Source organism: Enhydra lutris, unplaced genomic scaffold, assembly GCF_002288905.1.
Source record: "Enhydra lutris kenyoni isolate GAN:26980312 unplaced genomic scaffold, ASM228890v2 scaffoldscaffold9, whole genome shotgun sequence".
In the NCBI taxonomy this organism is placed as follows: domain Eukaryota; kingdom Metazoa; phylum Chordata; class Mammalia; order Carnivora; family Mustelidae; genus Enhydra; species Enhydra lutris.
In genome coordinates this window covers 1,667,831-1,690,049 of record NW_019154093.1, presented here as the reverse complement: position 1 = coordinate 1,690,049, position 22,219 = coordinate 1,667,831, and the positions used below count along the sequence as shown (strand labels likewise).

Genomic DNA, 22,219 nt, shown 5'->3' with positions numbered 1-22,219 from the left:
AGGGACCTCTCTCGGTTGTCATGCCCATCACCTGAAGTAGCAGAGGGGGACACACTCAGCGGAGCCGGGCACGCAGGGGCTCGCCACGGTCAGGGGGGTCTCCCGTTCCTCTTCCTGCACCCCCTCAGAGTGTAAAACAATGAGATGTGGGCATGAGGCTAGCACCGAGTGGATGCGATGAAATAACAGAAGCCTCTCTCCAGAGCTGGAGCAGGATCTTGACTATGCTCTTTGCCTCTTTGTGCGAAAAGCCCAAGTCAGCAGCACGTGGGAGGGAGGTTTTAACCCAACCTGTGCCGGGAAGCCCTCAACTCTCCCTCCAGAAAATGACCCACAGCGCAGCACAGAGGGAGGCCATGGCCCACAGGGATGGTCAGGGAGGGCTTCCCGAAGGAGGGGACCGCTGACTTCCTTCAGCCTGAGCTGAGTCTGCAGTCTGCTCCAGCGGTTCTTGGCCAAGGCCTCCCTAAGGCAGAGGGATTGCTGGAAAGGGAAGCCCAGGATCTAGAGCCTGGGTGGGCCTCAGGCCCTTCCTACTCCTTTAAAAGGCAGGTTCAAGTACAAGGTAGCTGCCCAAGGATGTCTCATCCATGGCCATGGGACAAACCCAGGAGTGCCAGCTCTTTGGCTTCCCCCTGTCCAACCTCAGCCAGGACACATGAGCTATCAGGACTCCCAGACCGCCCCAGGTCAGCGGCCCCCAGACAGGGTGACTTCAGCCAGAGTGGCCCCCAGCTGACTATCCCTGGCCATGCGGCCCCAACAACATCCAGACCACCTGATTTCGACCAGAATGACCACCCGATTGCCTGACCAGCCTCAGACCAGCTGACCCTGGCCAGAGTGTTCCCTGACCCCTGCCAAATAATGACTCTTACAACTGATCTCAGCCAGCTTAACCTCCCTAGCTGACTTTCTCCCTCCACAGTGTCCCCTTAAGCAGAATGACTCCCCCTCCCTGGTCCATGTCTGTCCTCAGTCTTGTGCCACTGGGCCAGGCCCAATTCCAACCATAGCCCTTAGGGGATAATACCTCTGGGTTCAGGCTCATCGTGAGAGCCCCATCCCCACATTCTCCCCAGCTCACTCCGGGGTGGGAACCATCACGCCTCCTAGGTCCTGAGGAAAGCCCTATCTCCTCCAGTCTGGATGGCTCATGATCCACAGCCCCAAAACCAAGCCCCAGCTCCTGCTAGAGACCCAACTCCTGCTGGAGGCCACCAACCTGGGAGGAATGAGATCAGACTTTCGATTCAGAGCAAGAATGGTAGCAGGAAACCCCTCTGGCCTCCATCAACACAGACACAGGCCCCAGACACACGCACGCACACGCACGCACACGCATCACCACCACCATGAGATGGCTGCCACTGCCACCTATGCCTAGGAAACTCCATAGTAATTCGTAAGGTCGGTACTAGTATTATTCCTGTTTTACAGATGGAAAATGAGACATGGAGAGATGAGCCGGCTTGCCCAAGGCCACACTCTAAGTACCAGAAGCTGGGATTTAAGTCACCTATCTTTATTCAAGGAGATTAGGTCCAGACAGAATAAGGCCCCGGTATTCTGCTAGCCACATGTGTTAATTCCATTCCATTCACAGGAAATTCGTCCACTAGGAAGTACAAAGCAGTCCCAGGCTGACACTATTAGAGGCAAAAGGATGATTAAGATTCTGCCCTGCCCTCAGGGACTTCCCAGTCTGAGTGGGGGTGACGGAATAAGACAAAGCAGAGAAGGGTCGAGGCCACAAGGAGGGTTCAGGAGAAATACTTTCTGGAGGCGGGTGCATCTGAGTAGGGCCCGGAAGGATGGTTATCATTCTGGCCAGAAGAGATGGGCCGAAGGGTATCTGAGCAGAAGCAAAGGAGGGCAAGGAATAAACACACAGTTAGTCCAGAGCCTAGGGAAGAGCTCAGACTGACCCAAGCAATGGCAGAGAAGGCTAGAGAAAGGAAGGTCAAGGCCAGACCACGGAGGGAGTGCCTTCTGTGTCCAGGTGAGAAGTTTGGCCTCATTTAGAATTGGGAACCCTGAGCAGGTATTTGAGCAGGCTTCAGGTGAGACAGTGAGACAACCTCTATGCCAGGAAGAGGGCAGGTGTGTTCTCCAGAGGGCACAGGATCTGGAGGGAGCTCGGTGGGACAAGCCCCCATGCGGTCCACAGTAAGATGTCCGGGACTGCTGAGGAAAGGAAGCCTCAGGTCCCCATCCAAGATGCCAATGGCACACACTCTAGTCGCACCCAGAGGAAGCAACACACACACACACACACACACACACACACACACACACGCACGCCTGCAGCCCCACGCTCCCTTCCCCCAGCCTAGTCCAAGCCTCAGGGACACAGTCTCAGCCAGGCTAGGGCCAGGGAGAAAACCAGACTCGGCCACCGGTACCCCATCTCTGTCCCAGCCTCCCACGGAGGGTGGGCTGAATCAAGTCGGGACCCCCACCGGTTCCCCCAGCCCCAGCTCAAACTGGCCCAGCTACATTCCTCAGCTAATCTCCCCAATCTGGCAGGCGGTTGCTGAGGCAACCGTCAGCCACAATTTGGGAAGGCAGGAGGATGGCTTATCCACATCCGGCTGGGCTCTGATGGGGCGATGGAAGGGGCAAAGCAACCTCAGCGGGAAGAGTCAGAGTGTGGGAAAGGGGCCTTCCCCAGCTGTGGAAGGTCTCCACAGCTCCACGTGCACGTGTTTCCATATATCAACATGTGTGTGCGCGCGCGCGTGTGCGCGGCTGTGAGAGTGACAGCCTGGTATAGAATCTTGAGCACCCAGCTGGCAGGAAGGAGACCTGGATCTATTCCCCGCTGAGCCTCTAACTCCCTGTGTGACCAGCGGCAGGTGACCTGCCCTCTCGGAATTGCTGCTTCCTCACCTATGAAATGAGAATGGGGACCCAGGTGACCTCTAGGGCTACTTCCACGTCTAAGATTCTGGTTCCGTTCACGCAAGTATGCATGTGAGCAAGAATAATGTGAGGGCTGGGCGCCTGGGTGGCTCAGATGGTTAAGCATCTGTCTTCGGCTCAGGTCATGATCCCGGGGTCCTGGGATCAAGTCCTGACATCAGGTTCCCTGCTCAGCTGGAGTCTGCTTCTCACTTGCCTGCTGCTCCCCCTGCTTGTGCTCTCTCACTCTCTCTGTCAAATAAATAAGTAAAATAAAATCTTAAAAAGAAGAAGAAGAAGAAGAAGAAGAATGTGAGGGCAGAGAGAGACTATGGGGCAGAGCTTTGTGAGGGTGACCATGGGTCTCTGAGTATGGGTCCCCCAGGCACTGTGCTGTGAAGTTGGGGGTGTGCAGGCGTAGATCCCCATGCAGAGTATTTGGGCACACTCAGTGCTAAGCATGTGCCTACAGGGGAGGAGAGTATAAGCAGTGGGGGAGATGGGAGTTGTGTGTGTGTGTGTGTGTGTGTGTGTGCGTGTGTGTGTGTGTGTGTGTGTGTGTGCACCCCTGTGTGAGCACCAGACTCCTCCCCACCAGACAAGGAACGGTGCTCTGTGCCAACTGTGGCTGCCAGCCACCGCCAGTATTTTCTGAAGGACCCTAGGTAAACAGAGTTTGTTTGCAATGAGATCTTTGTTCTCTTTGGTTTGTCAGTAGACCATCCAGTTCCCAAGAGTGGCCCCAAGAGAAACATAACTTCTACTGCCAGACTGCAAGTTTAGGGGCTGGGATCATACCCAGTCAGAGGCACAGCCCCAACCCTGGCCCAGGGAAACCAAACACAAAGCCAGTGACAGCCCTGGTCTATTTCATCATCCGAAGCTACATCCCTACACTAGGTAACCCAGCCCAACCCTGGAACCAACACTGGCCTCACCACCGGACATTCTTGCCCAACCCAGCCCTATCCTGTGTTCTCTACCCCAACTACAGCTCCAATGTCAGGTCCGTCTAACCCCACCTTCTCCTTTCCTAAGGTCAGAGACTGGCCTCCAAACCCATCCCCAAGCCCTGTGTATAGCAGATGGCCAGCAGTGGCTAGACTCACCAACCCCATGATCCCAACTAGTCTGATGCCAACCAACCCCACCCAGGCTCAGGCACCATGACTTGAACCCAGAGACCTGGCCCAGTGCATTTCCCTGCTTTTCTTGCCCAGATTGATACATCCAGACATCAGCCCAGGTTCCCCAGGCCCGGAATAACCAATGAGTAATTAATTAAGGGCAGAGGTGACCACCTTCTAATCACCCAGGATTCAGCATGGCCACAGCCAGGAAGATCACCCAGGCAGGACCACAGGGAGAAAAATCTGAGCTAGGACCCCTTCCAGGAGCCAACACGGGGCACGGTGATGCCAAAATCCTTCCACCTCAGCTGAGGATAGAAGGAAGCCAACTAGAGTGGGGGGACCTTAGGCCAGACACACTCCCCGTCTCCCTGATCACCATGCACCATAAATCCCAAGGTTCGTGGTAGGGCCGCCATGGTGGTGGTAGAAGGGGAAGGGGCGGGGTGGGGCCTGACACCCCACAGAAGCAAAGGGCTGAATAGAGAGCTGTGCCATGCAGAGGTATGTGGGGCAAAGAGGTCACAGACCCCTGCAGTGCAGACACTCTGCGTCATAACAAAACACAATGCAGCCGACCAGAGAGGCAGAGGGCCAGTCACAAACCCATGCGGTGGGAAAATCTGCCCTTCATTGCGGTCCATGGAGACAGAGAGATGTGTGGTGCCACAGCATGGTGTGCCGGGGGTGCAGGGCAGCAGCTCTGCCTGTTACAGAGGTGGAACACGGTCATACACCACAGGGGAGCAGAGCACACGGCATGCACGCACCCCGGTACTGACCCCCAGTGCAGCATGGCGGAACCAGTGCAGAGGGACCGCCTCCAATGTGGGCCTGACCCAGGGCTGCACAGAGGCACAGCACACCAGGACAATGCATCCAGTGACACACTGGGCTGGCACTCGGTGTCGTGTGATAGCTGCGTGGAGGAATGCCAGAGCGCAAAGTTCGAGCCCTACCAGCTCTTCTCCCTCTCCAGACACTAACACAGGGCCAGGGACCTCACAGGTGCTCCATGACCTCTCGCTGCATGCGGGTGTCTGGTGCAGGCGTGCACAAAAGTACAGAGACGCAGGGGTGTGGGGCGGAAGGAACCACTAGGCAGGGCAGCCTCGTCCAGAATACAAACTCAATACAGTTCCCAGGAACAGAGTACGTGTAGACTCAAGGGCAGAAAGTGGCAGAGAAAGGCCGTGCGAAACGTGAACTAGAGGCAAGGGCTCTGGAGTCCTAAAATCCAGTGTTGTGCACACAACCCAGCCGTGAGCACGCGCAGTACATGTCAGGGCTCAGGGTGGTAACCCCGTGCCGTGCACAGATGAGCAGATGTTACGCTAAGGACGGTGCAAAGGTGCTACCTGCAAAACCCGCCAGTCCTGGAGCCCAAGAAAGCAGCTCCGAGCCACAGCATGAGCACAGACTGAGCAGTGTGCAATGCAGGGCAGAGGGGCGAGCCGGGCGGGTGCTCGCGGCAAGGAGGGTTGCTCAACTGCGGCTGCCAACGGGAACCTGGGGGAAAGGGCACAAGCAGACTCCCCAGCGGGAATCCCAGGAGAGGCTGAGGCTGAGGCTCCGTAAGAGGCAGCGTGGTGGTGGCCATGGTGCGGGGTCATGTGAGGGGCTTGGCCGGAGGGCCCCTACCCAGCGCAGTGCAGGAAAGCAGTGGGACTGAAGCGTCACATGCAACAAAGGCGTGTGGTGCTGGTAGGGTGCAAAGGTGGGACGCAGAGCAGCTGTGCCCAGAGACTCAGGAAAAGCCGTGTAGCCAACACAGTGCAGATCCCCACTGCAATCGTGCAGTGCAGAGAGGCACGTGACGCAGACAGGCAGTGTGGCCGGAGCCTGCCATCTGTTGGCACTGCACAGTGGCAGAATGCTAGGAGCTAGCCCCAGATCCCTGGAGAGTCCACACATGCGGGGTGGCGGTGTGGGACAGGAAGACACGGCAGAGGTGGAGGTGGAGGGCACGGACCCACAGGAGTGTCCACATAGCCAATACAACACAGGATCCCAGCACAGTCACACGGGGCAGGGCTGAGATGCAGCATAGTGCCAGGACACCATGGGCCCAGGAACCCCAGAGAGCATCCGCCCACAGTGGGCCAGCGCCATGATGCAGTGCAGTTAGGCAGAAACACGGCACACAGCCAATGCCACACGGGGAGGTCGCGCGTGCTGTGACACACTGGACAGCAGGGACGCCCAGACTCCTGGAAAGCTCTGTGCCTCCAGCGATGCCAGTCTGAGCTGGCTAATCCACGGCTTGGCTGCTGAGGCCTCGTCTGCCCTGGGGACTTCCTTCCACCCCGTCCCCTGACCCCAACATCTTCCACCCCAGTGACTCTCCAAGGGCACGGGAGGAAGCCATTGCTGGACGGGCGGTCAGAACTGAGCACATGGTCCAGGTATTTCTATCTGCGCAGGGCCCCAGAGTGCTGGCAGGCAGACAATGAATTCTGATTCTGCTGAAAAGCTTTTGGGCAATCAAAGCACGTCCCCTGGCCCCCAGCCCAGGGCAGGGCGGTGCAGGGCAGGACAGGGCAGAGACAGAGAGGAGGACCTTTTGGACTATAGGCCCTGGTACAGGGTGAGCAGGAAGGGGGATGAAGAACAGCGGGGAGGAGGTGAGAGGCGAGCCAGATGCAACCAACCTGGCTGGTCGCTGCTGCCCTCCCCACCTCTACCTCCTCCAGGGTCTGGACTTCATCAGAAGCCAAAAACAAACTTTTCTGAGCACGCAGGATGCCCGTGCACATACACTCATGGGCTTAATAACTGTTGGTACTTAACACAGTGCTGACTAGGTAGCAGGCCCCATTCTAACTACATACCTACGTGTATAAAATACATCCTCATGGCAACTCCGTGCAGTGTGTTAAATAATTACCTGATGTCACAGATGAGAACACTAAAGACCCAGGAAGGTCAAGTAACCTGCCCAGGTGTTACACAGCTAGTAGTGGTGGGGCTGGTGTTAGGACCCAGAGCCCGTGCCCTTAACCACGCTGGAGGTAAAGCACATGTTTACACACACGCACAACCACAAGGGTGTACATGTCCACACATGCAGACACACTTATACACGCATTCTGAGCAGTGTATCCGCCACTCTTTCAGCTGAGACCCTTCTCTCCTTGTGGTCCACATAACTTTCTGACACCTCCCAATTGTCACCTCTTTTTTTTCTTTTTTTCCCTAAGAGAGAGAAAGAATGTGCATGCGTGTGGTGGGGCAGGTTGGGGGGAGGCGCAGGGGGAGCAGAGGGAGAGTGAAAGAGAGAGACTCTTTTTTTTTTAAGATTTTATTTGTTTATTTGACAGACAGAAATCACAGGTAGGCAAAGAGGCAGGCAGAGAGAGGGGAAAGCAAGCTCCCTGCTGAGCAGAGAGCCAGATGTGGGGCTCGATCCCAGGACCCTGAGATCATTACCTGAGCCGAAGGCAGAGGCTTTAACCCACTGAGCCACCCAGGCACCCCGAGAGAGAGACTCTTAAGCAGGCTCCATACCCAGTGTGGAGACCCACGCAGGGCTTGATCTCACGACCCTGAGATCCTGACCTGAGCCAAAATCAAGAACTGGATGCTTAACCAACTGAGCCACCCAGATGCCCCCAGTTGTCACCCCTTATCCCCCAACTGCCCCATGCCCCTCTGTTCTCTCCATCCTCCATCTGTCCCCTGACCCTCGGCTGTTCCCCCAATACCACCTGTCTGTCCCCTCGGCCCCAGCTGTCCCCAGCCTCCAGATATAATCTTCATTGCTCGTTACCTTCCATCCCTAGTTGTCCCCCATGCCCCAGCTGTTACTCTGCCTCCAAATGTGATCTTAGTCATCAAATATCCCCAACCATACCCTTTCCCAATTTCCCCATCCCAATCCTTCCACCCAGCTTCTACACTCTATTCCAAAACCTCAGGGACCCTTCCGAGTCCCTGCTTTCCACATCCTTCTGATCCTCCACTAGGTCCTGGGATCTGCGTCCTGGAAATCTGCCCAAGACTTCCTGAGCCAGCCAGCAACAGCGTCTTCTGCATGGTCCGCGTCAGAAGTCCTCCCCTAGCCATTCTTCAGGCAACGGCCATCCTGCCCGGACCAAGTCCAGGGAGCATGCTGGCCCCCATCTGTGACTGCCCTCTGAAGCCCAGCTCCACCCTCCATCTGCTCCAAGCCTTCCCTGTGTACCCCAGGGTTCACATCAATGCAAACACTGAGAGGGCACCAACCAGATACAAAGTCCTGGAAGTGCTGGAGAGTTGACAGCAGAATGCAGACCAAGGAGGACTACTGCAATAGTCCAGGCAAGAAATGACGGGCTAGGAGGAAGGGAACATAGATTCAACAAAACCTTCTTCAATGGCTGCTGAGTGGTGGTTCTATCAGACCACTTCCACCCCCAGAAGTGTCTAGGCCTCACACCTCCAGGACAGCCCCGTCCATAGGACTTTCTGCCCTGATACAAACGTCCGCTCCTGCACCGACCAATGCAATAGCCACTAGCAACGCGAGATTCTTGAGGACTTGAGATGTGGCAAGTGTGACTGAGGCAGTGGTTTGTATTTTCATGGATTCTAACCAATTTACATTTAATAACCACATGTGAGTAAGTGGCCACCATATTGGAACGGGCAGGTAGAAAACATTTCCATCATTGTGAGAAGTTCTATTTGCAGGAAGTTCTACTGAGCGTCAGCTCTAGACTGACTACAAAGAAGCAGAAGCATTGGGGGGCCTTCATAGAAGCTCCTATACTTGGGGTCTGAAGGGAGATCGGGGCGGCAGCCCCCCAAGGAAGAGGGTGTCAGAAGCTGAGCAGCAGAGGCCCTGCTACAAAGCTATACACAGTCACCAGGACACTCCCTACCCAACACATGCACACCCCATTCCTGGAGACAGAAACTCCAACCACAGGGCACCCCACACCCAGACTCACGCACACCTGGATACTCTAATGCATGGGCTCCCTGTTGGGGAACACAGATACCCCCACAGTCCAATATCCAGACACTTGGGAACCCCACACCCAGACATCCAAGTATTCAGACAGCCCCACATGTGGACACAACACAGAGACATTCCTGTACTTGAGCGCCCATGAACCTGAGGACTGATGAACACCTGGGTACGCCCACCTCCAGATCCAGAGACACTGGGCCATCCTCCCACAGCTTGGTCCGGGGACCATCTGGATACTGAGATGCCACCCACCCAAAGAGGTCTGCACCCAAACTCCGGGAATTTGACACTTAGATACCAAGACACCCTAGCAGCAGGCTCTCCAGGGATCCAAACAGCGGGTCACCTCCCTATTCCAAACTCAGATCCTGCCACAGGGTAACCAGATGGCCAGACACCTTGACAAGCCATACATATGTCCTGTGTGCCAGGCGGCAATCATACAATCATACACATACACAACCCCTCATCTCATTCTGACTGCCCTGGATCACACCTGCACACCCCTCAGCCAGACTCCCATAACCCCACCTGCAGGGGTCACTACAGGGAGCAGCCCTGCTCCCCTCCCTGGAGCTCACAAGCTGTTGGCACAAAGGCTTCGACCCCACCTGCTTACTCCAGGATCTGGGACAGAGAACTGGGGGAGTCTCCCCCTCCTGATGCAGGGCCTGCCCTCCCTCCTCCCAGGACGCTCAGCTCCAAATGACGGTTGGGATTCCACGCCTCGCACCACCTGCCGAGGCCTCCAGCACAAAGGCTGAGCCTGGGGGCAGGACGGCCTGCCAGCTGCTGGGGGGCGGGGTTGGAGGCAGAATTGGAAGCTGGAGAGTGGGGGGAATGACAGGCAGGAGACCGATCTCTTCAGTCTCTTCCAGGGGCTCAACCTCCCCTACTCACAGCTCCCAGATGACTCTGTACATGGCCTTTCCACACACAACACCATCCCCCAGCAGAATTTTCCAGATTCCTGGAGGGAAAACCGAATTCTTTAATCTCTACTTTCAGTGGAGTCAGTGCGCCCCCATCTGGCTTCTCCAGCTCAGAACTTGACCCACTGGACCTCATTCATTCTTTCTTGCCACATTTATTCAGTGCTGGTGGGCCAGGACTTGAACCAGACATTAAGGACTCAGAAGTGACCTAAACACCCAGTCTCTGTCCTCACAGAGTTCATGGTCTGTAAGGGAGAAAGGACCAATAAACTGTAATCACAATAATTACAATGCTGTGAAAAAAATCTAATCAACCCCCACTCTCCCTGAGCTAGAACAGGGAGTAACCAAGGAAGGCTTCAGGGAGGAGATGATGCCTGAGCTGAGACCTGAAGGAAGAACAGAAGTTCACCAGGAGAAGAGGTGGAATTAGAAAGCTCTAGGGGAAAGCACAGCTTGGAGGACAGAAGGGAGCTGCGGGAGGAAGAAAGGGCACAAGGCACCCCAGCAACTCTAGCTAACCCAGCAGGGCATGAAAAAACCACCCCACAAGTCTAGCTTAGCAGATGACGGCATGGAAGGGTGGCAGCATGCCTCAAAGCAAGCAGTTGTCCATCCTGAATTTTCTCTGAGACTTGAGCTGGGCAGGGGGCCGCCAAGGAGCTCAGCACCCACCACCCTGGCCACTCTCACCACTCCTGCTGAGTATCCTCCCCCCCAGCCCCAGGGAGAATACCTTCCATCCGTTACCTTCCATCCAGCTGCTCAGACAAGCCTTTATTGCCCAACCTGAAACCACTAGGCAGCCTCTCCCTCATTCCTGTTGTCCACAACCCCAGGAACCAAAAGGACAAAATGAACTAGAACACAGAGGAATAAATTATTGCCAGATCTGCATGCCTACGAGACATCTCACACCTACCTTTTGTGGGGCAGGGGATACAGGAGGCATTCAGGGAGCTGGGCTGATCTTACGCAGGTTGGGGGCAAAGATAGATTGTGCCTCTTCTACAAAGTGTTTATTTATAAACGAAGCCCCAAAGGTAATAGCTACAAGGATGCCAGGAACTTTAAAGTAAAGTGATTTGCCCAAGGTTACAAGGACAGCAAGTGGCAGAGGTAGAATTTGAACCCAGGCCCCCCTGGCTTCAAATCAGTTTCTGGGGCTCTGTAAGAGTCCTCAAAACCATCTTTTGTTCCCTGGCACTCACAGATAGAGCCTTACTTTACAATCTACCAAGTACTATGCACCATTATTATGATACCCATAAGATCTATGAGGAAACCAAGACCCCAGAAATGGAAGTAACTTGCTCAGGGTCTCAGTCCCATCCGATACCTCAGTTCTTAACAGTCTCCCCGCTGCTGGCAAGAGGTGGAGCACAGGAGGGTTCTTGCAAGGGGGGAGGCGTGGAGGGGGGGCACAGTAATCTTCCGGTTTGATCTCAGGGTGGGGGAGGAGCAAGTGGCTGGGGAGGGGTTGGAGAAGGAGAGGAAGCCAGGCCCCGGCTCCCAGCCAACAGCAGGAGCGACTGCGGGATCAAAAGGAGGTCTGCCCGAGAGGCCCGAAGGGGCGGCGGGGCGGCGAACTCGACTCCGGGGAGGCCAGTTCTCCGAGGCCAGCGGCCAGGAGGAGTCTCTCCGGGGCCTAGGTGGCCCAGCACGTGCTTTGGCTCTGATCTCTGCTTGGGGCGTCTCCCCGTTACTCCGCGCCCTGGGTACCAAGCTGGAGACACCCAAACGGTGAAGATTGAGAGGATGAGGCCGCGGGAGGGGACCGGGTCACCCCTGCCCCAGGGGACCGGTAGAGTACAACTCCTCTGGAGGGGGCCACAGTCCAGGATCCCAGGCCCCAGGGAAGGAAGGGGGGGCGGGGGAGTCAGACACACGCACACAGCCGACACACGGTTCACAGCACACACGGACACAGACACAAGCCCCGGATACGCACATTCAGATCCGCGAACACACACACACACACACCACACACCGCGCGATCGCACAGCGTACAGAAACACGGAGACACACGTACACACTCACACACACCGCGGTCCGGGCCGACCGAGAGGCCGCACAAAGTTGCGGAGTCGGCCATGGGAGTGTCCCGGGAGACCCCGGTGTCCGCGATGCCTCCTGCCCGCCACGGGAGGGGGCGCCGTCCCGCGCCCCAAGGCCAGGCCCTGCCCGCGCCGGGACGTCGCAGCCCCGCCCGGCCACAGCGCCCGCCGCGCCTCCCACCCCCATCCACCGCCCGCCGGGTGCAGCCACGGCCGAGACCCGCAGCAGCGCCCGCCCGCCGGACCCGGTGCCCGCCTCCCGCGCCGGGCCCTCCCCGCCAACAGCCCGGGCGCCCCGCGGCCTCAGCGCCGCCTCGGAGCTGCCGGCCGCCAGCGCCGCGCAGAACTTGCTAAACAACAAACAGCCCGACATGTCGGAGTCGGCGGCTCCGGGGCCCCCTTCCTCCCTCCTGAGCCTCAGGCCCGGCCCGACCCGGGAGGGGAGGGGGCGCCGCCTCGACAACTTGTTCCCGGCCCGCGCGCCACATACGCACACACGCGGGGCGCGCACATACACACACACACACACACACACACACACACACACATCCAGACACCGCCCCCTCGGGCGGCCCCGGGCCCCGGGCACACACTCAGCCACCGCCCAGGCGCGCACCACACTCGCAACATTCCTGGACACGCAGCCAGCACGCACGGACACACTCACACACTCACATCCGCTCCAGACACGCTCCTACACACGCATTCCCGGCACACTTGGCATTCACTCGGACCCACGCAACCCCTGGCGGCGCACACCACCAACCCCAGACACTCCCACACGTACACATCGCGCACACAGTGCACGGACACACACGTTCCGGACCTGTTCCCACGCCTTCACACACGTACATGGACCTCACAAGCACACACACCACACACGCGTTCCCCGATCCACACGCGGGCACAATCCACAGAGCACTCCCGGTCACACGCATAACACAAACACACAGCACATTCGCGGACACATAACAGGCAGCACTACCTGCCACGACATACAAAATGCAAACAAATGCAACACATTCGTAGACACAACTCCGGCCACAGAACCAAACTCAGATGCACACACACAATCTACTGGCCGCACAAACACTACTCACTGGCAGGCGCACAAGACAGCGCACACCCAATGCCTCGACGCACACAACATTCACCCCAACACACTCGTAGACGCACAACACACACAGCACCTTTTCATGCACACATAACTCACGGACACACAACATTCACAGACACACAACACCCTGAGCCCCCGGTCGCATATCCAACACTCAGACACACACAGGGAGCAGGCTCGGAACGCCCGGTCACCTAACACTTACACTTTCTTGAGAGCTACGCCGTGGGCCCCGGGGGCTCAGCGGGGCAAGCTCGGTCTGACCGACGCGCGCTTACCTGCCGGAGTCTCGGTCTCAGGCGCGCAGAGCTGGAAGGTGAGCGCCAGGACCAGAGCCTGGGCGCGGACCATGGTGCGCCGCCTCCTGCCCCGGAGCCCGGCGCAGGGGGTGCCGCCGCCAGAGCCCCAGCCGAGCCCAGCCGGAGGCGAGCCGGAGCCGGAGCGAAGCGGCGCGGCGCGGAGCGGGACTGGCGCGGAGTCCAGAGCGGGAGCCCAAGCAAGCGGGGCGCTGACGTCAGGCCCGGCCCCGGGTTCCGCGGTCTCGCGGCGCCCCCTGCTGGCAGCCGAACGCCCTGCAGCGGGTCCGGTCTCCGACTGCCCGGGAGCGCCCCTCCCCCATTCCTGCAAACCAACCCCCCAACCCCCCCCCGCCCGCCGGGGGGGGGGGGTCCCCCCGGGCCCTGAGGCCCACCGCCTCTACATTCACCCAGCACCGACTTTCTCAAGCCAGCATGCTCGCTGCCCACACTTAGCTCTGGCATAGCGCTCTCGGGGACAGAAGACCCAAAGACAACCTGCTTCTCTGTCCCCTTTGATGCTTGCATTCCCTCTTATCGAGACCCCTCCAAATGCACATTCATGCATACCTGCAAGGTCAGAGTGCTTTGCTCATCACCTACTGAAGCCAGATGGTTGGGTCTTTGGAAACGCTGGCTTCTAAAGTTGTCCATAATATTCTTTTATTATCCTTTTAATATCCATGGGATCTGTAGTGATGTCCCCTCTTTCATTCCTGCTATTAGTAAATTATGTCCTCTGTTCTTTTCTTAGCCTGATGAGAGGCTTATTGATTTATTGATCTTTTCAAAGAACCAGCTTTTGGTGGAGCTTATTTTTCTCTTCCTATTTCCTGTTTTCAATTCCATTGATTTCTGCTCTAACGTTTTTTCTTCTGCTTCCTTTGTATTTAATTTGCTCTCCTTTTTCTAGTTTCCTAATGTGGAAGCTTAGCTGATTGATTTTAGATCTTTCTTCCTTTTTTAATGTTTGCATTCAGTGCTACAAATTTCCCTCTAAGCACTGCTTTTGATGCATCCCAGAAATTTTTATAAGTTGTGTTTTCATTCTCATTGAGTTTAAATTTTTTTTATTTCTCAACATTTCTTCTTTGATCTACTTGGTTTTTTTTTAAGGATTTATTTATTTATTTATTTGAGGGGAGGGTGCACTTGCAGGGGGGAGGGGCAGAGGGAGAGGAAAGGAGAGAATCTCAAGCAGACTCTGCACTGAGTGCAGACCCTAATAAGAAGCTTGACCTCACAACCTTAAAATCATGACCTGAGCCAAAACCAAGAGTCAGACACTCAAAGAGTCATCCAGGTGCCCCCAATCCATGTGTTATTTAACCTCCAAGTCATTTAGAGTGTTCCGGCTACCTTTCTGTTACTGATTTCTGGTTTAATTCCACTGTGGTCTGAGGGCAAACATTGTACGAGTCTGGTCTTTTAAACTTAAGGTGTATTTTAGAGCCAGAATGTGGTCTATCTTGGTGAATATCCCACATGAGCTTGAGAGGAATGTGTATTCTGCTGTTATTGGATGGCATAGTCTATGGATGTCTAAGACTGATGGTGGTGTTGAGTTCAACTACGTCCCTACTGATTTTCTGTCCACTGATTCTGTCCATTTCTGGCAGAGGAGTGTTGAAATCTCTAACTATGATAGTGAATTCATCTATTTCTCCTTACAGTGCTGGCTTTTAGAAAATTATTCCTTTTAATGCCATAAAGTCTGCCTCCGTCACTAATTCTCCTTGGTCCTTGTCTACCTCTGGCTACACAGGTTAAGTATATTTGGGGCTCTACCCAGTACAATGTTGCCAAACTTGTTGCCCATTACTATGTCCAGACACCTACTATGTACTTTACCCACATAGACTCATTTAATCCTCACCACTATTACTTTTTATTCCCATTACATAGTTGAGGAAATTGAGGTACAGAGAGGTGACTTTTTCAAGGTTGTGCATCAGTATTAGTGGGCACCAAGATTTGAATCAAGGCCATCTGGCTTACCTTGAGTGGAGGCTGAGAACTGCCTCCTATCTGGAGCAAATTAACACATACCAGATAGTAATTCGTTTATTCAACAATTCCTATAAGCCAAGGTGGAGTTATAAAACAGATAAAAATTCCTACCCTCATGGAGTTTACATTCCAGTGGGAAAACAAGAACAATAACTAGCCATGCAAGCAAATTCTCTGGTACATGAGATAGTGATAAACCATGGCTTCTGGTATTTGGGACAGAGATATAACAGAGAAATGGAGGGAGAAACAGTGAGGGGGGAAGAGATTATTGCAGTTTTATTTATTTTTGGGTTTTTTTTTAAGATTTTATTTACTTTTGCAAGAGAGAGAATGAGCATGAACAGAGGGAAAAGCAGATTCCCCACTGAGCAGGGAGCCCGATGTGGGGGTTGATCCCAGGACCCTGGGATAATGACCTGAGCCACCCAGGCGCCCCCCGCCAAGGGCAAGAATTTTGTCTTGTATCCCAGAGCTTAGTGTCTAACGTGTAGTTGATGCTCAAAAAAATACCGAATGGGTAAATAAATGAATGCAGACAGACATGGTCTTTGCCCTCATGAGGCTTACACTCTCAGGGAAAAGACCAACAGCTAACATGCAAAAATATGTCATTACAATCCAAGATGTGCAGTCTAAAGAAAATGGGGGAAATGTTGTGATAAATAATTGGGGAGGACATTCTACTTGAGTTAAGGGGGTCTGAGAGGGATTTCCTGAGTAAGTGAAGTGGTAATATTTGAGCTGGGACCTGAAGTAAGGGAAGAAGCCAGCAATCAGTGGGGAGGGACACAGCAGCCAGAGAGGACAGCCTGTGCAAAAGCAGGAGCTGGTGTGTTTGAGGAGTAGTCAGGCCAGGGTGGCTGGAATGGAGTGGGGAGGAAAGAAGAGCCAGTTACAGCTGGAGAAGCCGGAAGGATCGGGAGGGCATACAAGACACTATGGCACTTTGGGTTAAACCCTAAGAACAGTAAGAAGCTATTGGAGCCTTAAACAGAATAAAATTACTCTTTTTTTTTTTTAAGTCTTCAGATGAGCCAAGTGGATAACGGACTGTAGAAATAGAGACCCACGGGTAGATGGTTCTAACTAATGGACAGTGACACCAGATAGAGCCTAGGATTTCAAGGTCTATCTAAGACCTCCCTGTGTCCTGCCTCCACTGCAGGCTGGCTACTCACTGAGGGGGGCACAAGTGAGATTGGCCTGCACTTGGAGGAGGCAGGGTGGAAGGTTTCTGGGCTCTCTTGTGAGCCCTGATGAGCCGGAGAAGGGGCCAAACAGACAGAGAATTTGAGCGAGAATCACAGGGAGAAAGTCAGAAGCAAGAAAAAGTTGATGGGGAAGAAACAGATAGATACAGGAAAAGACAGGAAGGACTACCCAGAACAAGAAACTCAAGGAGAGAAATCCATTGAATAGAAGAAACAACTAAAGGTGATGCTGTTTGCAGAGGACTCCTGTGAGAGCTTGGTGACAAGAGTTTACCATTGATCCCATGTTTCTCTATGTGGACACTGAGGCTCAGAAATTATGTGGCCCTTGTCCACTTTCCCGCAAAACTAGTAAATGATAGGCCCAGGATTCAAATCTAGACCTGACCAACTCCACACCCCCTCTTGCTCTTTTTGCTGGAGAAGACTACAGGGCAGACACCATCATGGGAGGAGAAGGAGAACATGAGCAACAGGTGGACAGATGAATACTGCTTCACTTGGAAAAGATCAAAGACTTCCAGAAGCCTTGAGTGGCCTGGAGTGACCTGCCTAAATCTAGGGGAAAAGGAGACAGCACCGCAGACAGGGCCAGGCCGTGAGGAAATTCAATTACTTTCAACTCATGGAGTATTTATGACACCTACCCTGGGCCAGGCCCATATTGAGTGCTGGTGTCATGGAGATGCGCCATACATGACCCACTCTTGCCCGGAGGGGGAAGTGGACACGTAAACAAATAAGGGACTGTGTCCTAAAGGCCATAACACCAATTCAGAGAAAACACAAAGGCAGCAAAAGGTTGACTCAGCCTAGGGAGCTGGAAAACAACACCAAAGAAATGATATCTGAACCTGGAATTTCCCAGGAGGGCAAGGCCAGAAGAGCATTTCAGGCAGAAGAAGAAACGTGAATAAAGATACAAGACATGGAATTGCTCAGAAAGGTGGGTATCAGGTGCTGTTGGATCATGGGCTACGCAGAGTCTTATAGCAGGAGATAAAAGCAGCGTGGGACTCAGAGTGCAGAGGCTATTGAATACAAGGCGTGAAAAGTAGACTTGAACCCCTCAATCAGTAGTTCTCCAACTATGCCTTCAGGGAAACCAAGGGACTCCTCAAGTTAAGCTGAGGGGTTCTGCCACGGAATTAAAACTATAGCCATCTCTTTCTAACTTGCAAGAAGGTAACTTAATTACTTTGAAGAGAATTTTCTTTGTTTAAAGGTGCTTTTCCTCCATATACTATTCTAAAGATTTTAGCATATGGCAGTTGTGCTAGAGATTAACAGAGTCGTTTTGTTTTGTTTTGTTTTGTTTTGTTTTGTTTTTTTACAGTTTTAACTTTAGCATGTCAGTAGCTCATTATGTTCTAAAAGGAACTGTGGCTTCTGGATCTAAGTATTGGGGAGTCACAGAAGGACTTTCAGCAAGGAAAAGAAAATCTCATCTTTCTGTTTAAAAAAAATCATTCTGGAGGTGTCTGGCTGGCTTAGTCGGTAGAACATGAGATTCTTGACCTCAAGGTTGTAAGTTCCAGCCCCATGTTGGGTGTAGAGCTTACTTAAAAATAAAATATTTTTAAAAAATCATTCTGGAGGCCTGAGGAAGAAGGAAAGGGAAGGGAAAGGGGGGAGAGGATTTCAGTTAGGAAGAGGCTGCTGACACAGTTGATGTCCTGGGCTGAAAAGGGGGGGCTATTGGGATGAATGGGGGGACTAAGTCCAGTCTCCAGGAGGCAGACCTACTAGATGATTCTCCAGGATTTCCAGCCAGGCTGTCCAGGGAATTCAGAGGAATCAATTTGGTAGAGAAGCTAATGTCAACAGCTCAAAGTCACCTAGAGAGTCTTCAACAGAAGTAGATCTATGTGTCACAGTGAAAACAGAAGGTAAGCAAAACTGGGTATTTTGTGCATGTGTGTGTGTGTGCCCATGCACATGGGCACTCACATAAGTGTGGGACCAAGTCTTTGCCCCATCATGGGACATCTACTTTCTCTAATAATAAAAACAGGTATAAACATTTTTTGAGCATAGTATGAGCCAGACCCTAGTCTGGGTGTTTTACATATGATATTTCCCATCTAATCTTCACAATAACCTAATAACATTTATCAAATGCTTTCATATGCCAAGCATTGTGCTAAATGCTTCAAATGAACAATAGCTCACTTGATTTTCACAAGAGCCTCAAAACAAATACTATTATTTCCTTCATTTTAAGGATAAGAAAATGGAGACACAGAGAGGCCAAGTGACTTACCCAAAATCAAATGGCTGGAAAAGGGCAGAGTCAAGACTCAATGTCAGTTCTGCCAGAATCCAACCACCTGCAGCTTTCATCAGAGCACTTTGCTTTCTTCTCTTCCTCAGAGAAAAGGCCTTGAGCTGGCAGCTTTGGGTCAATAAAATCTAGAGAAAGGTACTCTTCCTTATCCTTCAAAGCTCTGGCTCAGTGTTTGTCTAAACCAGTTTCCTAGGCCACCTGCATCAGGATATTCTTGAAAGCTTGTAGGAATTGTAGATTCCTGAACCTGTCCCCAAATTCTAATTCAGTAGACTCGAGATAGGACCTCAGGTAAATTTTATACGTACTGAAGATTTTGAGTAGGACAGTCTCCAACAGCACCTCAAGCAAGAACCCCCACTCCACCCTGGCTCCTTCCAGAGCACCTTTCTCCTCTAGATTCCAACAGTGTCCTCTGTCCTATTCTATCAACTAGGGTTTTAGCTATCTATGTTCATGTCTTACAGCCAATAAAAATATGATTAAGTGTCTTTACTGGGTTACATCTGCTTACAAAGCACTTCCACTCTCCCACTAAATCCCTTGTACAATGTAAGCATTTTGAGAGGGGGCCCTCCTCCTTGTGATACCTCCTTTATATCTGAGCACACTTAGCATTTTACAATGTGCTCTTCTATCCACAACGTCATCCTATTGTTTCATCCAATCCTCACCACAGTCTTGAAGGAGGTATATTGTCCCCCAATGTACCCATCAGAAAAGAGCCCGAGAGCTTCGGACACCTGCCCAAGGTGGCCAAGCTGGGAAGCACAAGGACTAGGAGTTGAACCTGAATCTTCTAGCTCCAAGCCCAGTGCTCTTGCCTCCACATCAAGTTAAATCTACTCTATTCGGTGGTAGGGAAGTAAACTTTGCTTCCCTATGCTGTTACAGGATAGCAGGGAATAAATGAGGTGATATCTTAAAAGTTCTGGCACAGTGAGCACTCCATAAACGATGGGGAGAAGAAAAAACTGAGGTCAGGGAAGGGTAAATGACTTCCCCCAAATCAAACACCAAGTCGCAGACTGTAGGCACAGCTCCAGGCCGGTCTCGGACGCTCCTACTTCGCAGAACAACTTGGCCAGCCCTGAGTCTCCACGACTCCCTCCGGTACTTCCAAACCCCCATCTCACTCCCCAACCCCCGCAGTCTTCCGAAGCGCCACCGCGCGGGCAGCGAAGGTAGGGCACGAGCTTTTAAAAAGAGCAAGGGGCGTGGCCACACGGCGGGGCGGGGCGGGGCGGAAGGCGGGACGCAGGCGCGCGGGCGCGGGCGCGGATTGATGACGTAGACGCGCTGTCGGGCTCTGAGCTGTCTGCGGGAAGCATGTGGGGCTGCGGCGCGCTGGTGGGGGCGCGAGCCGGGTCGCGGCTGCTGCACGAGCTGTTCCTTGCTTGGCGCCGCGGCTGGTTTGCCTCAGCCCCCTACTCCGCATCTGCCGAGCCCTCCCGGGTCCGGGCGCTGGTCTATGGGCATCACGGGGACCCAGCCAAGGTCGTCGAGTAAGAGACGGCGCCGAAACGGGGCCATGGGCCAGGGGTTACTGGAGGGGTTTAAGACGCGCTGTGAAGAAGGGGGGTCTTGACCAAGGAGGGAGCGGGTGGAGCAAGAAGGCAGAGAATAACAGGACCCAAACTGAGCCCAGGGCGCTTTGGGTAGCTCAGAAAGTCGGTACTTCCAGGTGGTTGAAGGCCAGAGAGGCACAATTATGACGGTAATCGTGCCTTTTTTTTTTTTTTTTTGGAAGTACAAGTGACATGCAATTTTAGATTAGATTTAGGTGTACAACATGATGACTCGATATTTGTATGTATTGCGAAATGATTGCCACAGTAAGTGCAGTTAATATCTGTCACCATACCAGCTACAGAATCTTTTCTTCTCCTGATGAGAACTTTCAAGATCTACTCTCTTAGAAGCTCTCAAACATGCAGTACAGTATTACTAACTGTAATTGCCAAGCTGTACGTTAGGTCCCATGATTTTCTTATTTTGTGACAGGAAGTTTACCGTTTGACTCCCTTCACCCATTTGGCTCCTACGCAACACACACACACACACACCCCCACCCCACCCGCACCCCCAGCACTAGTCTGTTCTTTGTATCTGTGAGGTTGATTTTTGTTTTAGATTACACTTGGAAGTGAGATCATTCAGTATTGGTCTTTCTCTGACTTTATGTAATGCGGCATAATGCCCTCAGCATCCATCCATGTTGTTTCAAGTGGCACGATTTCATTCTTTTTTACGGTTGAATAATACTCCATTACTTTATATATCTAATAGGTAACATTGTTATGGACATTATTCCACTACTATACATATATATACACACACAGATAAGTATACACACACACACACACATATAAATATGCCATTATACCTGTTTATACCACATTTTCTTGATCCATTTATCCCTCAATGACTTTTACTGACTGGGTATTATATATAAGGCACATAATGGATGTATCCAAATGGATGCTCTCGTTTAATCGTCCTTTTTGGGGAAGGTACTTGATTTAGCCCCGTTTTGTCAGAAAACTGAGGTGTAAGGTAAAATCACTTGCCCAAGGTCACGCAGCCAGTTAGTGGCAGAGTCGAAATTTAAACCCAGGTCTTACCGATTTGCTTGAGTTCCTAGGCAGTATTATTATTATTTTTTTTTTTGGAGAATATTTTCTGAATGCTTTTATGTCCACTTGAATCTTCGCTTCCCAGAAAGTAGGTGGGAGACCATTGTTTTCAGTTTGCAGAAGATAAGAAGGGACTCGTCCAAAGTGATATAGCTAATAAGTATTGAAATAGGGACAGGAACCCATAGCATCTACTCCTATCTCGTGTGATTTCCTGTCTGTCACACTATATATGTGCCTTTAGCCAGTCAAAGAGTTCCTCTTTTGGAGCCTTACAGACCTAAAGTCAAAGACAGACTCCACCTCTTCATAGCTGTTTGATCTTACACAAGTCACTCAGCCCTCTAAGCCCTCATAATTTTATGAATATGTTCTAACATTCTGTTGTATCTTCATCTGTGATTTTTGCGTGTGGTTGATAAAGAACAGCATGTGAATTGTCAGCCATTATAAATCTGCACAGAAGTGACTCTAACCATTCAGAAATGCTAGTGGGGTCACTGTAATGGAGCTAAGGCAGAAGCACTGGTCTGGGAATCAAACCTGGAGTCCAGTTTAAACTCCGTCCTAGCTCTGTATGTTTGGCAAGTTACTGAAGTTCTCTGAGCCTGTTACCTCATCTTTAAGCATGGACACAATACAGGTACAGCTAATAGTGCTAACTAGCTGAGATCAAGCT

The 22,219-nt window shown here is 52.6% G+C and overlaps 2 protein-coding genes across 7 annotated transcripts in view; one reads left to right on the top strand and one right to left on the bottom strand.

The window, feature by feature from the left end:
* The window catches only part of LOC111142882 (protein tyrosine phosphatase, receptor type U), a 76,619-nt gene extending 63,171 nt beyond the window's left edge, over window positions 1-13,448 (bottom strand). For all 5 annotated transcript variants that reach the window (XM_022496278.1, XM_022496277.1, XM_022496279.1 and 2 more), the window contains exon 1: window positions 13,376-13,448. In XM_022496278.1, the coding sequence (XP_022351986.1) occupies window positions 13,376-13,448 (73 nt within the window). The remainder of the gene's footprint in view (window positions 1-13,375) is intronic.
* Window positions 13,449-20,194: 6,746 nt separating this feature from the next.
* LOC111143426 (mitochondrial trans-2-enoyl-CoA reductase) overlaps window positions 20,195-22,219 on the top strand; it is a 30,408-nt gene continuing 28,383 nt past the window's right edge. The window contains exon 1 of one of the 2 annotated variants that reach the window (XM_022497161.1): window positions 20,195-20,409. In XM_022497161.1, the coding sequence (XP_022352869.1) occupies window positions 20,234-20,409 (176 nt within the window). In that variant the 5' untranslated portion in view covers window positions 20,195-20,233. The remainder of the gene's footprint in view (window positions 20,410-22,219) is intronic. The other variant, XM_022497163.1, reaches the window with a different exon arrangement.